The sequence below is a fragment of the Macrosteles quadrilineatus genome, unplaced genomic scaffold (assembly GCF_028750875.1).
Source record: "Macrosteles quadrilineatus isolate MER2022 unplaced genomic scaffold, UCM_ALF_1.0 Scaffold_5__1_contigs__length_97177068, whole genome shotgun sequence".
Classification (NCBI taxonomy): domain Eukaryota; kingdom Metazoa; phylum Arthropoda; class Insecta; order Hemiptera; family Cicadellidae; genus Macrosteles; species Macrosteles quadrilineatus.
The window spans coordinates 32,955,246-32,973,647 of record NW_026542598.1 but is presented as its reverse complement, the minus strand read 5'-3'; the positions used below and the strand labels follow the sequence as shown (position 1 = coordinate 32,973,647).

General features: G+C 35.4%; 1 protein-coding gene across 5 annotated transcripts in view; it reads right to left on the bottom strand.

Annotated features, from left to right (window-relative positions):
• LOC128994011 (triple functional domain protein-like) overlaps positions 1-18,402 on the bottom strand; it is a 476,534-nt gene that overhangs the window by 253,485 nt on the left and 204,647 nt on the right. For all 5 annotated transcript variants that reach the window (XM_054418203.1, XM_054418206.1, XM_054418204.1 and 2 more), the window contains 2 exons: positions 13,973-14,179; positions 12,961-13,083 (listed from right to left, as the gene is read on the bottom strand). In XM_054418203.1, the coding sequence (XP_054274178.1) occupies positions 12,961-13,083; positions 13,973-14,179 (330 nt within the window). The remainder of the gene's footprint in view (positions 1-12,960; positions 13,084-13,972; positions 14,180-18,402) is intronic.

Sequence of the window (18,402 nt, the reverse complement as noted above, 5' to 3'; positions counted from 1 at the left end):
AGTGGTTAGACCGTAAAAGAGCTCGTTTTTAGGTTCGGTTGCTATTTGAGATTAAATTATGTAAAACAATTGGTCGAGATGGTAATAATACAGAGGCTTTGTACAGTTTCCTTACAAAAACACGTTAACATTTTTTACAAACAAATTGAAAAAAGAAATGAAAATTAGTTTGTGTTTTTTTACGTACACTTTTTTGGCCCTTCGAACCGGATAAAATTATTTTACCTTTTTTATCCCGCTCTAAGGACCAAATAAGTTTATATATTTATTCATAAACTATGGACATTGTGGACATGGATTAGTTATATTTTATCAGATACTATCAACCTAAAAGGTGCAGTATTAAAAGGTAACACAGAATACACTATTTAACAGAGATTAGAACGATCACTAAAATAAAACAACCGTTCATACAAACTCAAAGAAAACAATATTTACACATCATTTAAGATATCTATAAAATCAACAATCTGAATTTCACTATGTAACTATGTAACGGATGGTACTGTTACATGGTACTGTTACCTGTTATATATCAAGCGCTACAACACAGTTCCGCTAGAATAGTACCTACATCACATATTGCTCATAACATAACGGTAACTGTAACGCCAGTGGTGACGTGGTGATCGTGAACATTGTGTTATTGTTATATGACGTCACACCTCGTGAACATTATAAGGAAACTGTTGTTGCACTAAGAAAGAAATCTCGTACATTCACTTAAGAAGGTTCCAAACTAATGATTAACCTCAAAGCTAAAAAGAATAAAGACACAATCACACTCAATAAAATAAAATTTAATAAATTTTCCTGAGCGTGTTTTACTAATGTTAATAAGTGAAGAGCATTCCATTTACTGTAGCGTACCTTGAGCTTATTTTGATTATTTAAATATTTATGTGATTGCTTTTTTATAAGGAGCTGCCTAAATACTGGTCTTTTTTCTGATTGAAACCAACTTTTGTTAGATGGCATCATTAATTGATGTCCCAATCTGGTTACAGAATCTATCTAGCTTGGAATCGAACTAGCGACCAACAGCTTTGAAGGCGAAGGCTCAAAGCTCATATACTTAGAAGTATTGTTTTCATGCAATATTATTGAAACAAAAACTTGAAAAACTTCGTATAAAAAGTGCATATTAGTTATTATAGTGTTTTAGTATGTCGTAATACGTAGTATAACGTGGACAACCAACTTTCGAGAGCTAAACAGTTAAATGAAAGACAAAGAAGAAATAAAAACTTGAAAAAACCTGGCCATTTGTGTCAGTGTATATTAGTTCCGGAGAGTATGCTTATCATGTTAATTTCCATACTCTTTCTACTTGATAAAGTTTCGACGGTAAACTCATTGTATGGTTACCTTGGTATTTAAATTTGAAACCTCATCAAGAGGTGAACACTAACTTATTAACTTATGGTAGTAGGACATGCGAGCACGGACACGCTAGGGCACGCCAAGGCCGTGAAGACACGTGACATTGGTCCGAAATGTATAATTTAGAATAGTATATCTCCGAAAAGGCTATAATTCGAATGGTATATCTCCGAAAATTCCAAATACGAGACGCGTATTTACACAGCATTTTTGGGTATGTAATGGTAAATAACTGGCTCGGTAGCTGAGTGGTTAAAGTGCTCGCCACAATCAAAAGGCCGCCGGTTCGATTCTGAGAAAGGTAGCTTTTGGATGATTCTAAACTGGACCCAACTGTCCCTGATTTAGCTTTAACTAAACGATCCTTACTGATGAAACAGCTGAACTTAGTCAGTAACAAAGCTACACAGATTCTCTCACAACATTCTACACTCATTCTTCACTTATATTTGGGTTAAAATATGCACCTTACTTGTGTCCCCATCTCAACTAATGTATAATTGGAATAAGGTAATTTTCCTAGCACAGTACTTTCATTCAAACAATAAAAATACTAGGGTTTAATGACCTCCCAAAGGGCAAATCAGACCTCCCAATAAAGTAAATCCCAAAATATTCAAAGAAACGTCTTTCGGAATAAAACATTTTGTGTAAAGTATAAACGTCGAACATAGTAGGAGAAGAGAAGAAGACTAAGGTGGGCCATGTAATTAGGAGGGAAGATGGGACTAATTAGAATTTTGAAGGCAAAACCCAGCGGAAAGGAATACCCAAGAATCGCTTGAAGGTCAAGGTCGAAAGATTTGCGGAAATTGAGAGCAAGGAAAGAAGAATCGAAAACAGGGAGGGTTGGAGGCAACTTGTTGGCGAGACCAAAAATACCATCTAGGGTATCGATGGCCATAGTGTGAATGTCGGACCAAGTGCAAGTTCAAACGATTTAGAGAAACATCATGAAATGTTTTCAAGATCTAAAGGTTACGTGAAATGTCCTCACAGACGAAATGATTACGTGAAATGCCACAAAACCGCTGACAAGACCATCACTGACCTATATAGCACAGACGTTGGCGGAGCGACACAGCTGACTGACTCAGCAGCATTTTTACAAGTAAAACAAATAATTTTAAAACAAATCCACGCCAACACATTTCGAAAATCAGTGTCATGCTACATTATATTCACGACCTAGGACATAAGTATTTCAATCACTTTTTAGAACATGCCTATACACATAGCCTTCTGTAGTTTTAATTACGTAGCGATATTTATACAAAACCTATTTAAATACCCCTGCCGCAGGAAACCTAAAGACTACCAAGCTCTCTTTTACTACCAAGCAATTTTTACAAAAATATTTCCATTGAAATTATATTTATTCACTATTTGAATTACGTAGATATGACGCAGATTTTAGTTAAAATCCAATAAGCTAAATTCTTCTAAACAGAAATAAGACTATTAAAGTAAAAGAACAACATATCAACCCCATTGACATTGAAACCCATCGCGACAATGTCAAGTAATATCGAAGAAACTGTGAAGACTGTGAGAAAAGACTCTCAACATAAATTATGTAAATCTGTAATGGAGGAAAGGACCTGACACAGAGGTGATGTAACGGAGACTATGTTAAGTAATTGAACGGAAACTTGAAAACAACTCGACATTCAAGCACACTCAACTACTTTGTCACCCTTTCGAAGAAAAAGAGGTAAAAGTTTTAAATATTTGTTCGTTTATGGATAACTTTTTTGATTCGAAATAGAAATAATTCAAAAATGGTATCTTATAAATCTGAAGGTCCCCGGTTCAAAAAAAATATTTTTGATAGTTCAATTGTAGACCAAGGTGATTTTGATTATTGGGCTACAGTATTTAATTGGTTCTAGCTTAAAAACTATCAGATCTTAGACAACACTGCTATTATATGCAACATTATCTTCAATCGATGCTGCTTTACAATACCCTGGTGTGCCGACGTAGTAAAACTCTAATTTAATCCAATCAAACGTAATCTAATCGTCCACCAAATAGGGTGAATTACGTCGAGTAGGAAGGTTCTGAAAAGTAAAACTATTCCTTATTGATAAATTAATAAATTGTATTGTGGAAAAAGTCATTATTTAGGCACCTAAAACACATTTGAGAGTTAAAAAATGCATTTGTGCTTACTAATATTTTGATTGATAATAACTATCAGCCCCCATGTTAGAGAACCCCCTAAATAAGAATCAAGTATGGTAAAAAGCAACTAAATTCATGGATACTCTTACCAACATTCAATGACACTTAGAACACAAAATCGTTGCTTGACCCACGATACCAGGAGATATTTTAGTTAATAACATAATTCGGTAATACAGCACATAAAAATATTTAGCTGCCTCCAAATTTGATTAGATTAAATTTACAGATTACAACATTAAACCACAAAAAACTTCTCAAAACTGTTTACAAAGAGTGCTGCGGCCATTCCCGTTGGGCCAGATAAGATCTGTTCAAAACAAGGTTATGAGTTCTGCCAACAATATCTGTACAATCGGAGAACCAGAGCAAAGCGAGGCACGACGTGCTTTCCCGTCCAGGGGCGCAACATAGCGGCTGTACATTACCGCCAACCGCCCTGGGCGCAAAATACAGGCGCACTGGGCACTGACCGCGCTGATAAGATAAGCGGGCAAAACAAACACATCCAGTATCAATGAAATGCGGCCACATATAGGCTCTAGTCAGGCACGATTCTACAAATTACAAAACTAAAACATTGGTAATTGGCGGAATTTGAACCCAGGATCTCGAAGGTTGAAGGCCTGCGCTCTCCCCATAAAATAACAGAAAACCCCCAATGCTGATCAGAAGTTGTTGCAATTTCAATGATTTTACCAAAAATATCAAAATTTCTACCACCGTTTACCCAAGGTTTAATGCAAGCTAATGGGTATGTGTCAGTTTGCTGATACAGTTTATTGCAATTTAGTAACATATTCGATGAAAATGTTATTTAATGATTACACGAAAAAAGTAATTCTTACACAACACGATAAAATTACTTTGCCGTACTTAATTTGCAACACTACTTAGTTACGGATCTATTTTTAGACTTGTTATCAAAAACATAAAGATGATCTAATTCGATAATTAAAAGGAAACGCTGCCGTAAACACTATAAGCCTAATGGGTTATCTCTCCGCCTCCACGAATTTCAACGTCGTTAAAAATTGACTTAATATTTTATCTCTGAAAAATAGTTGATTGAAGCTACAGTTCAACGTGGAGATATTTTGAGTTAAAAAAATCATATTGTTAACAAAGTTAGTCATTTATTGCTTCACAAAAATTATCTTATTTTACACATCAATTTTAACTAATAAAAAAAATGGTGACCAACATTTATTTTGGCTTGAATTGAAGAGAATTCGCAAAGGAATAAATGAATTACTTCTTTATCTGAATGACATCACATAATCTGTAATTTTTATTGTATTCTGTAATAATTGTAAACAAAATATAGTTTCTGAGAAGGCAATTGATTGGTTAAATAAACGGTAGTCAGAGTTAGTGCGACGTACCGAATTTTTAAATATATATATTTTGAAATACTTTGCCACCTCCTAGAAAAACATCTAAAAGATGATTTAATTTTCTTCTTTTACAAATGCTTAATACAATCCCAATTAAATGTCTGCACGATAAAAAAACCATTGGCTTTAAAAAAATAGATTTGCAACAATAGATCAACAGTGATAAAACACTTCACATAAAAATTGCGATTTAAAGCTACCAACACGTAAAATAGTTATGACAGATACGTTTGAAATAATATAGATTTTGTTTAAATGATGATCAGGGGTACCAGCGATTTATTCTGTAAACAATCCACCGGTCTCTCGTGTAATCCAATGAGCGTAAAAATAAACATAAATTCTCACCGACATTCGTCTAATTAAATCGAAAAACTGTTTTAAACTGCAAAGTGTATAGGCCTAATTATTGATTGTGTAAAATATCAAACGTATGAATTCGATCATGTTTACACTCAACTGAAAAAATGACAGCTACAAATTCACACATAATATTGCATTCATTTATGTACAACAACTTAACACTCATTCATATCTTTAATATAAAATATAACAGTCGTAAGGCTTCTCTAAACGTTTACACCGGTAGCAGACGCAGACGTACCTTTGTCAATGTATGACACTAGTATGTTGGTCACGTAGCAATATCCAGTCACATATAGTCACGTGCACAAGTCACACAACACTGACACGTCACAGACACACGCGGCTGAGACACAACTGAGACTGGCAGTCTGGAGCTGGACCGGCCACCCCCTCCCACTCACAACCCACCATCCCCCCACCTGACAGTGACGTCATAGCTATGTGTAGCGGTACAGTAGTAAATAGTAGTAATAAAAAGAGTTATCTGACGAATTACCACCACTGAGTAGAAGATTGCTGATTGTGAAGGTTTTTTGTCAAGTTTTATTCTCTTCTCTAGAATTGTTCCTTTTATCAAACAAATAGTTAAGGAGGGCCTTTTTGTCACTCTATGTTTTATCTCATTTTCCCCCAATATCCAATAACCGTAATGAGGGTCTCATGTTCTATATTTGTTATGTAATTTTTTGGTAGGCTAACAAAATATAAATAATGCAAATACAGTACAACAATACTTTTATAAACAATAAAAATACATGATTACTTTGATATCAATAGCAAATATTCAAAAGTTCTTATGAATAGTTATAATGTTATAATAATTAATTGATAGATCAATAGACATGTATAATTATATACATGTATAATAGAATATACAGAAACTTCAGAGCTGTGACGAGGTATTTATATATTATATTAGTCAATTGATAGATACTTATTTGACTTCAAATGATTATTCCAGTAGGCTATATATATAAAAAAAAACAATATTTAGTTCATAAACTTACAAATAATTGTAACAGTCTGAACCCTTAATTTTAATTTTGTTATCAATATGTATCTTAAATTAGTATTTTTTTCCATGTAAGGTGAAAATTACCTTTAACACCAAAGACAAACTAGACACTATTAGATACCGGTAATATAATATGATTATGAGTACAAGATAAAGGTTTGTTTAGCATTGAATTTTAAGTTAGATCAGTTAAAAAGGTTATAATTTAGTAGAGCATAAAAAGGTATTGTTAGAGTAAGGGCAACATTTGGATCGCGCTAATTAAAAATAATGCCCTTGGCATCTATGTACATCTATGAAACAGTATATTTTGTTCATTTAAATACACTTTTTGATTAATTTAATCATACTCCTAATAGTAATACTCTAAAACTAAATATTTTAAATTATCCAATTCGAAAAACACTCTCATTTTGAAAAAAAAAACCCTTATTTACATGGAGATTGATAAGATCCTTTCAAAAATAAAATCCTACACACCATAAAAATTTAAAATTTCGACCAATAAATTATTGGTGGAAAAATACTCCCTAGCAGATTTCTGAGAGGACTTGACATGATTTAAAAATTAATTTGTGTGAGCTATGAATTAAGATTCCTTCTATTATTTTTTGTTCCTGAAATTGCTTCACGATATATTTTTGAGTTAAATTAAACCGGTCTACATCAGACAAATTTGTAATGTTCTCTAAATTGTATTAGGGTAAAAACACAGTGGAGCAGGGCAGGTAGCTGGTAGCCGAGCAGGTCGCTTACTCGCTTACTGCTATGTAGAATTAACGCACGCGTTGTTATGGGTACGCACACAGTCGCGCCTAGCAGGTAGCCGAGATGGTAGCAGTAAGCTAGGCGGCAAGCTAGAAGAATTGCCAAGTCGATTGTTTGGGAGCTGCAAGCGGGGATGGCTCTAGGAGGATTAAACATTAATCCTCCTAGGGATGGCTCGACTGGGGCATGCGCAAATAGCAGAACTTGACAGCCACGTGTTCTCGAGTTCGCTAGTTCCACTCTTCACTGCGCATTCTCTGTATACGGAGTGTTGTTTGTTTTAATCGATTTATTTGGTTGTTGTTTTGTTTACAAGAAATAAAATAATGGACGTAGACAAATTAATATCGGAGGTTTTTATTCGTGTGCCTTTGTGGAACCAAGCCCATCCCACTATGTTATTCTGATGGATAATAATTAAAACATATTAAAAAAGCTTGTCATTGAATTTATGCAAATAAAACTAGGTATTTATGTGGATGGATGTGATATTAACAGACTATAGAGATAATGTTCAATAGATAATAGTGACCAGCAATGATGAGGTAGAAAATCAATTATACGTATAGTAAAGCATATTTATTTGAAGACAAATGTATTGGGACATGTTATTTAGCTCATGTTCAAAAATGCTGCTTTCTTTCCTTGTTGACAGGATGAACCTGACACTCGCGTTCACTTACTTGAGTTAAAGGACTGTTCACACCGGCGTAGCGGGACGTATTAATACTTTTTCGAAATACGTAGCTGACGTAGCTCTTAATGTAATTCATAGAGAGTGTTCACACCGGCGTATTAATACGTGAGCTACGGAAGCTACGGCGCTGCCGCTACGCCGGCTAGCTACGCGTAGCTCGCATAGCCGAATACGCGCATGCGCACTAGCACACCGGGCTGTCACCGCCACCCTCCCTCCACCTTATATTTAATTTATTAGTGGTAAATGTTGGACTATAACATAAAATTCATTATAACTTTAAAAAGAATCATTAAATCGCATTAACTTTATTATACGAGTACCTAATGTCGACAATTTTGTTTTGTTTATGCTTGCAAATCTCCTTATCAAAAACAATGACTATCTTAATATGGTATATTATTCACTATTGCTCATATAGTGGGTTGACATTTATGAAACATTATAATGAATTATTTCTAGACATAGGCCTACGTCTTACTTACACAATATACTATTTTATTATGTAATCCTTATGGATGAGCAAAATTATTGCATGTTCTCTGGTAATATTTTTTTGTATATTATAATATAGCGCAAATCTTATAGGCCTAGTCTACTATATACGGCAAAAAATTACAGTGAAATATTTTTGTCAACATTAACACATAAATCAACCGACTTTTCAGGGTACTATAAAAGCTGCAAGTAAACCGTAGCAATCTTAACTGAAATTCATGAAACAGTAATAAAAATAAACAGTAAATTAGCAAATATCAACGAATATAAAATAATCTATATATTAATACGCAAGCAGTTTTCTTTTCACAGTCATAACTCAATAACGCCTTGATGGATTTTAAAGTTTGAGGTGTCAAATCAAAGGTATTTTCACGTAGATGTGCAAATACGTCTCAGAATATTAAGCAAGGGCACCACTTAAGTACATTTAAGGGCTAAAGTTTGGAAGGTGGCGCTATCTGTTGATATTAGATCAAACTCATTTCCTTTTGTTTACAAATAAAATAACATATGGACGTAGTTTGAAATAGTTTTTAAGGTTAACCACAGACTGCAGGACTTATTACTTACAGAGCAAAGCTGGAATTTTATATTTGTATTTAAACATCTGTTAACTAAGTCTGGTTCATAAATAAAGAGTTTACTAGCCTGACAACAAATTAAAGCCTGACAAATTAAACCTGACAACAAATTAATTGTTTGTAATGGTTGAATTTATTTACCTTACATCGTATTTTACTGAATTGTCATGTAGCTTTCGATACAGTTCGGTGTGATTAAGTGAATGTTTGAAAGTGATTATTCACAGGACAGTTACCCGTTACATTACAATATTATCATGTAATTTACAACGTGTATCAAAATTCCTTTGTAGTGTTTTCTGTTGATTGGTTAACTTTCCTATTTCATCTAAATTTAAAATTAAATGCCACCAGTAAGACAAAGAACTGTGAGTGGCTGGAGGGATCGCAAACGTGATCGCTTGCATCATCCTCCCAATTTGACGGATACAGAGTGGCAGTACCGCCGTCGTGATACATCCAATCTCCGACAAATTAACGTTAAATTTTTACATTTTGGTTGCTTACATTTTAAGCAAGAAAAGACTGGCCGAAACAGTTCAATTTTTACTCTTTGTTGCCATAAATGAAAGGTTCATTTACCTCATTTGCGAATTTCCCCATACTTTCAGGAACTTATTGGAGACTCCCAATCTGAAAACAGGGCTGTGAAGCTTGGATCCAGAAATTATCTGGGTAAAATTCGTCAATTCAATTGCGCCTTTGCCATGGTCAGCTCTGAAGCTCATTTTGACGAGAGGATCACACAGGGTATTTACAATTTCAAGATCCATGACAAGTTTTACCACCGAGTAGGTAATCTAATTCCTCAAGAAGGCCATGATCCTGAATACGCACAGATCTATAAGTACGACGTTGGCACTGGAACCCAACAGCGTATGTAAAACCATTCAAACAAAAATGAAAAAAATATGCGGGAAATAGGGTCACAGTGCCCAATTTGCCATTTGTCTAATCTTTTAAAACTGTGGCAGAAATTTATAGGGACGAGAGCTCCTAGGAGTCGAGTTAGATTCTTATGTGCATAGTAAGAGACCAAAGAAGTGGCTTCCCTCTCTACAATGATGCTAGCTGTATAGATGTCGCAGCTATTTTAATGCTGAAAAAAGAGCACCACCTGGCTAAATAAATCATTGTTTTTTTCTTAATTTCAAAAACTAATAGTGTTTAACGTTAATCCGTTCTAGATACGTCGTTAAATCTACTCTTATGTTCCTAACCGGAGACTTTGGTTCGGACACCTAATTTAAACATGCCTAAAACAGAACATATCGTAGAAATAATTTAACAATGCTATCGTACTGGTTGGCGTCAAGAGAGGGATTTAGCATGCTACATTACATTGGTCTGAAAAGCTTATTTTACAGTGTATGGTTGACATCTACGATTTCATAGAGGGCACCCGCGGCCTACAGTACATAAGAGATAACCAAAATAATTAAATCATTTAAATATTGTACCTTAGATTACTTTTTATAATTTTTTACAACGTAATATTTTTCACGTTCCAATAATCAGTCATATAAATTACTTTAGAGTGACTCTTTGATAGAGGTTTTGCTGTTTATGTTTTTTGTTCTTCATTATTTTATTTCAAGTTGCATTTTTGCTCGATTTCGAGCAACAGGTTATCTAGTATAGTAAAATAAACAAACAACTGCCGGCTACGTAGCCGTCAGACGTAGCTGCGGTGTGAACAGTGCACTGGCGACGTATTAATACACCGAATACGTCTGCAAACGTCTGGCTACGCCGGTGTGAACAGGCCTTAGTAAAAACCACTTAGATCCTGTACTATCGAGCAATAACTCTTCGTCACTAGAACTCGCCATCTCGACACGGCGGCTGACAAGCGACTGTACTGAGCGCCACTGTGTTTATGTCCCAGCTACCATCCAGGTAACCAGCGGTTAAGCGAGTAAGCGACCAGCCAGGCTACCAGCTACCTGCCCTGCTTCACTGTGTTTTTATCCTTATTCCTGTTATTATTTTGTTGTTGTAACATTTTAGTTTTAGTTTTTCTTCTCTATCAATTGACCCTGAATCTGTTCACCATTTCTTTGGTAATGAATGTTTTTATGCAATAAATTGCTCATGACATAAATGGTAACTTAATAAGCACAAATGGTTGCAAAGTGAGTTCAAACCCAGTAACTATTCTACCAACACAATCCGATTCTCTACACAATTTTAGAATACAAAGGTTCATCAGATTACATTCAGTTTGATTACACCATTGTTGATGAACACCAATAAAAACAATTCCACATAGAGCAGAGGTTTTATCTCCAAATCATTTGTGCATGATTGATGAACTCACAAACTCGATAAAATTATGCTTTCCGGAAATTTCTCTGTAGGGAAGAAGCTATTGCCATTGGTGGTACAGTAAGCCCTAGACCCTGGAGCAAACACAACAAAGTGCACTAGTTCAAATCTAACTTACTTCACTACGGTTTGTGCCGGTAACATTATCAGATAATTAATAAAGTGAGAGAAGAATGAGTGTAGGTTACAATGGAGTAAGATGATCTATGTAGCTTTGTTACTGTTTAAGATCAGCTGTTCCATTAGCCAGAATCATTTATTCAAAACCAGATCAGGAACAGCTGGGTATAGTTTCGAACCATCAAAAAGCTACTGACTTTTCTCAAGATCGATCTGGCAACCTTTTAATTGTTAGGGGAGCAGTATAACCACTCGGCTACCCAGTTACCGTGTCTTGTTATATTGATCAGTGTGAGGGAAAATTTACACTCCCTCCAAGCATAAATAATTTTCTTTAATTCGAATACTGTGGAATAGGGATCAACCTTTATTGAAACCTGCGGTCAGTTATTTCAGGATTTCGGGAAAGCACATTTACACAACGAGGAAGCAGGGGCGGTTGGGGAAACTGCTTACTGACCAGCAGGTTTAAGTCCACCAAGGTTTACCATTGTACTTGATTGTCTTAGAGAGACGTAAAATAATATCAGTTTGGCAATCTCTCATTCAGTCACACAGCAATCAGCATACTAAATTTCTTTAACTTTAGTCACTGTTACAAACATATGATGAATGATTACAGCCGGCCTATACTGTGAAAAAACGTAAAATTTGTACAAATATTTAATTTCACCAGGTCCAATTAATAAATGGGTCCAGGCCCAGGAGCGCTAGAGGTTTTAAGTTGACTAGGGGTGCAAGGAAAGAGAAAAAATGCCCCTGCTAGGAAGGAGGGAGAGAGCGATATTATCTCTCAGGCCCATAGTGCATCACAAGCGAACCGCGGGCTTGACGGTCACCTCTGCATTCCCTTCTCCCTTTACACACACTTTACTCGATTTATGTTCCTCAACTGATGATTGACATCAAAAGGGGTTAAAGATTGCGTGAAATGGTTACAATGTCGCCGTGATTGCAAGGGTTGCTCACATATGTTGCAGCAATTGCTTTTTCAACGTTTAGGCAGTTTTGAGTTTTAGTTTAACAGTTTAACACATCACTTGGTGAAACCTGTCGAAATCGACGGTTCCTCTTGAGGATTTACGCAAATTTAGTGAACTACCATTAAAAATGTGGTTGATGGATTTGTTGAATACAATGTTTCCAGTTATTTCATCGGCAACAGGTGGGCCAAAAGGTTTTCTTAATCTTACGTTTCTTCTTGTTCATGAGCTTTGTTGATGTTTAAAGTCTCTTCAACCATACGGGAAAAGAAGATCAAATAAAATTATTAGGTCTGTCATCTGGTAAAGTGAGTTAATATTACTGTGTTATACGCCGTACGGGATGATTAAATAAATACGCTTTACAGGAAAATTGTAATTGAGCGGACTAATAATCGAGCTGCAAAATCAGCAAGATTTCCTTTGATCAGTATGAGAAAGTTTAAAACAAACTGTTTGAGGATGGTCAATGTACCTAGTTCAATGAACAAATCAATAAAATGTGAGTTATATTTACTTTGAGAGAGGTTGTTTTTGGACGCTGCAAAATTCTCTGAATATTGGGAGCATGACCCAAGACCAAAAATAAACCACACACACAAACATACAATAAAAAGTAAAAAGAAAATCCTACCTGAGCAACGTTTTCAAAGTGTTCGTGACTTTTCTGGTAGACTCTTGCCTTCTGCAGGTTCCTTCCGACTCCAGTGTTTTTTCTTAGGAAAACTTCACCATGGTTTGCTAGCCAATCCAGCACCTGAAAATTAATAACAGAATGCGTAAGTAACTAAAACCAATCAATCTTCATAAATTAGAAAAAAAGGTTTTGTTGGTAGGAAAATTACAATATCTATAAAAACAGTTTGTTGAACTCAATTGCTCCTAGAATGGACTAGATGGTCCAACTTGTGATGAGCTAATACTAGCAGGCAAATTTAATTCTGAAATAATTATTGTTTCTCCTGAAAAATAATTCCACCCTGATGAAACCAGGAGCAAAATATTTGGGATAAGTACGTTTAAGTTTTTAACGGTTTGTCAAGCACAGGATATTCATTTTCCAGGTAGGCTAAATCTACGGTCTTTTGCTACGGTGATCTAGCTAATTGCTGTATGTAGTTTGTTTCTATACTCTATGAATAATTATAAACAAAAACTAACTTCTTGTTCAGCATTTTACTTGTTATTTCATTTCTGTAATTGTTAACAGTTGTTTATCATCTGCAGAATACATTTATCGGAGTGAAACACTAAGTACTATCTTTTATAACCAAACTTAAAAAGAGAGGTATAAGGAGAATCCAAAAAGTTGTTTCCAAACTGAATGTTTTAAATTAACCACAAAACAATCTTATCCCCTTCAAACAAACTACAATATCAGTTTTTTGCTAAAAATTAAATGGTTTTGGATGCGACTTCTATTAGTTTCCAAGAAAGAAAGGTAAAAGATATGACAACAATTACAACATTCCGAAAAGCCAAGACAGAAGCAATTAACTTCATATCTGCAGATAAGTTTTAACAGATTTTAAACTGATGAATAATTTAACTTGACTCAGTAAAAATGTTCTTCTAGATATGAAGGTGAGTGTTATACCCACTCACCTATCCAGATAATTTTACTGCTTACGACCCAAGTAATTTACCTGTTTGACGTCCTCCTGGAACAGCCTAAGCGCAAGTCTCTGATGCAGTTTGATCTTCTTGGAGTGCCAGCGATGCTCTAGACTGCGGTGATGGTTGAGGATCTGATGTATGACGGCCAGCACGTGACTGGCACCCTCCGAGTAGTCAGCTGCAGGGTTGCCACCCTGGCGACTACCCGACGACGAGTCCGACTGTCCACTCTCGCCCTGGGCATCACACAAAAATTATAGATTTTCTATTATAAATTTCTTTTATTAAAACATGCCAAGTGAGAATTTTCAAACCCTAATGTTAAACTTGAAAAGTAACCAAGTTCTTATATCAGACTCAAATTTTCATTTTAAAATCAAACTTTTTCTATTGAAGTCTTCTTAACCCATTGAGTACCAGTCTTCAAGCATTAGAAAAAACAATTATTTTCTTACAAGAATAAATCAACAAATAAGTAAGAATGAATATGAATGTTTTACCTTCTCCCGTTCCAATTCGCTGCTAATTTGCGACACGTTTTGTCAAACCAGCGACATCATCAGGCATCCACCATCCACTATAGCTTCGTCATCACACATGATTATTTACCCCCCAAAAACAATAACATACATTTGTGTGTCATCTGTGATGACCGTTTTATTTTTATATTCATGGCGAGGTGCCTGATGATGTCACTGTATTGACAAATTACAGTAGACTCCCTCTTATCCGGACACCTTTTAACCGGACTACACTCGGCGGAAATGACATCTGTTTAACCGGACAGTTTTTATCAGCACATTGGTTTAACCGTAATAGATCGGCAGGAAGTGGGCAGTACTGAAACGACTGTTCTCGTGGGAAAGATTTGAGACCAGTGATCACATATCTAAATACAATGCTCTCCTAAATTTAAGTTGAATATCACAGTAAACAGTCCGTTTTAATGAGTTTTTGGGGACGTCGGTTTAACCGGAAAACCCGTTATCCGGACTGGCCTCGGTCCCGAGGAGTCCGGATAAGAGGGAGTCTACTGTACATGGGATTTCACAAATTAGCATGGGATTGGAATGCCAGAAGGTAAAACTGGCATTTATAAATAGTTGACATTCCAGTAGTAGGAAAAATGAATTCTAAATATGTTGAAAATTAAAAATTTACTTTACGTTTTCTGCAACATTACAACTTTGACCTTTTAATTAGCAAGTATTTGATCATGGCATTGAAATTACGTCTTATAGATTGTGGCTCCGACCAGGACACAGCCCAATGGATCTAGAGTTCTAATTCCGTTAAGGTAATGTTTGACGTAAAATTATGAGGACTTTTGCCTGTCACCCAACCAAAATAAGTGATGGACATATCACATGATGGTAGTTGAGGTGAGTGAATTTCTTGAGTTGCATCTACAATCAGGCATTATGCTCCTTCTTACTTATCTTTACTGTATGTGTTCGATGTTTAGAATTTTTAGTCCAAAAGACAAGAATGAAATGTAACCTGTTAAATGTTTATTTTGAACTCAATCCTTGAAGCAAAGTAAATTTTAACTATTGATGAATTGAATACCATTCATTGACATCTTAAACTTTGATTAACTGCTTTCAATATTATAAGATACTGGTTTATCAAGATTCAAATCACTAAATATTAAATTAAATTAGTTATTTCGCAAGCAATTGCCAAGTAAACCACCACCAGGGGAAAAAGCAAATAATTCAGTCAGCTAAAAGGTTAAACATCTACCTTCACCTTGAATTCACCAAGATAATCATGCAAACTTGAGGTTAATTAATTGCAATCTCTTCTATGCAACAAATATCACAGTGAAAAAATTGTAGAGGGTTGTTTACTAGGTGGAGAAATATTGAACTAATTTTCATTTGGGTAGGCCTACACTAAGTGACTTATTTAGGTTAAAGGTATATGCAAGGTATTTGTCGACATTTACTCCATGTTTCATGTGAATTTAGGAATAAGAGCAGGATGATTTTTAGGAAAATAAGTGCTGAAAACAGGGTAACATCGGGAAAACCAGCAAATATATGATACTGTATAATTATTATAGGCCTGGATTCATTTCACTATCAACTATCACTACTGACCACCTAGAAGTACTAAGGGAGAATTGTGACGGCTGGTCAGATTATGTTTAAGTTATTGCATTTCAGTTATCAACTTTTGTTTTAGACTAGACGTTCATCTACGTATTGACATTGTTGCCAGTTTAATCCAAATGGGCGTAGTTTAAGTTAGCACCAACAAATTGCGCTGACGTAAATTACTGATTTCTGTTGCATATGAGTAAAAAAAATCTGCAACAGCTGGTCCACGTAAATTCAATGTTCAAAAAAATTGACTTTGGAATAAAGAACTAATCCATCTACTGAGCCAAGAAAAAGGTTGTATTTTAATCTGCTCGTGTCTACACTAGAATCTAGGAACACTGATGACATTGGCTGGCAGGCTAGGTCTGAGGTGAGGTGGTAAGTGAGGGAAATTACATTAACTACTCTGTAGCCATTAGATGATCATGTATAAAAGTGATATTTATAGTTTGAGTTTGAAACAATTACAGCGACAGAAGATTCTAGTATATAAGTTACACTCAATCTCCGAATTCGGACAATGTCCGAAATTTCTACCCACTCCGCGATGAGGAAAGTGCGAAATACCCACATCCCGGAGTGAGCATTTTATTCGGACATTGGCCGAAGTGAAATGCCCAGCCCGCGTTGTGGGTAAATTTATTTACTCAAATGCCAAAGTCAAAACGTTCTTCGGCGATTGAGCAAATCCAAAATACCCACTACGCGATGTGAGCAAGAGGGATTGCACACGTCGGGTTGTGGGTATTTCTAGTTTGTGCAAACGCCGAATCGTGCAGCTCACTTACGAGTCGGTCATAATAAAGAGAAAGCTATGGAAGTAGAGCTTAAAAAGAAATTTTGCAACATTACCAGAGAGGTGATTAAAATATACTTAAATATGTGCGAACCTTGCTTACTGAAGAAAAAATCTCAAAGTTTAGTACTGGTCGTTAAGCCAATCGGCCATTACGACAGCATTGAATTCACGATGTGAGGTAAAATTAGTATTAATTTTTAAATCCTTTTGCTAAATTAGAGTGACTTTAGAAAATGCTTGAGCACATGAAATGTTTAGCGAATTGTTGTACAGTATGACTAAATCTCAATAACAAATTTATAAAAACTGGCAACGTACTAAGTCTACACTCTTGGCACAAGACATGGAGTTCTGGACAAACAGTTTTCGAGAAACAAACTCCAGGTGGCTCCAAATAAATTTCCTTGCACCAAGGATGTACCGATGACCAAGTAAACGTACGAAAAGAAGCGATGGTGTCATCCGGATCCAAACAAGGTTTTATAAGGTGGTTACAAGAAGAACTGTTTGAGTAAATCATGTAAACGTATTAAGTTAAACGTAAAATGCAATTCTAAGTGCCAAGGCAGCACATCTTGTGCCAATAAGTAAAAGAAAGATGTAACAAGAACTGTGTGATAATTTGCGTTTTAAGGTTACTCCTATTTTTGTAAAGCGGAAAAACATAATTTCAATGTATTTGTAATGGGCCTTTTTATATTTGTTCCTATTCGGTAATTTGCAATTTTCTTGTATTTTCTAAAACCCTATTTATACATTAAATAATCACACACATAAATTTTATTAATTTTACCTAGTGATTGTGGGTTTCATGTAGATTTTTGGGTATAAGGTAGTTTATACAGGCTATTCGGCGTTTTCTCAAACTAGAAATACCCACAACCCGATGTGGGCAATCACTTTTGCTCACATCGCGTTGTGGGTATTTTGGATTTACTCAATCGCCGAAGAAGGTTTTGACTTCGGCGTTTGAATAAATCAGTTTACCCACAACGCGGTCTGGGCATTTCGTTTCGGCCAACGTCCGAAATAAAATGCTCACTCCGCGACTTGGGTATTTCACACTATCCACATCGCGGAGTGGGTAGAAATTTCGGACATTGTCCGATTTCGGAGATTGAGTGTAACATATATACTAGCAGATTCAAATGCACTGTTTTTGCTCGGTTCTGGGTTAGGTCTTTATTCTGGTATTTTATGTTCCCAATAACTACTTTCAATCATCAATCACTACTACCTTTGACTATCAATACAACAGTATCCAATAGTCAATGCTACTACTTAGTGTCTGATTTCGAAAATATACTAATTCGATGACATATATGATAAAATTGTTTTAATGTTTATGATGGTGGGCGATACACCAAAGCTTAATGGACACATAGAATACAAATTTTTACAATTTAGATTATTGAAACCTGACAATGTTTCAAACCACTATTTGCTGGTATATTACCTTTGTACCTAGGGTCGAAAACAAATTTCATGGAAAATTAAATTAATCAATCAAAAACTACAAAACAAAACAAAAATTGCACACACGTTCCATTTG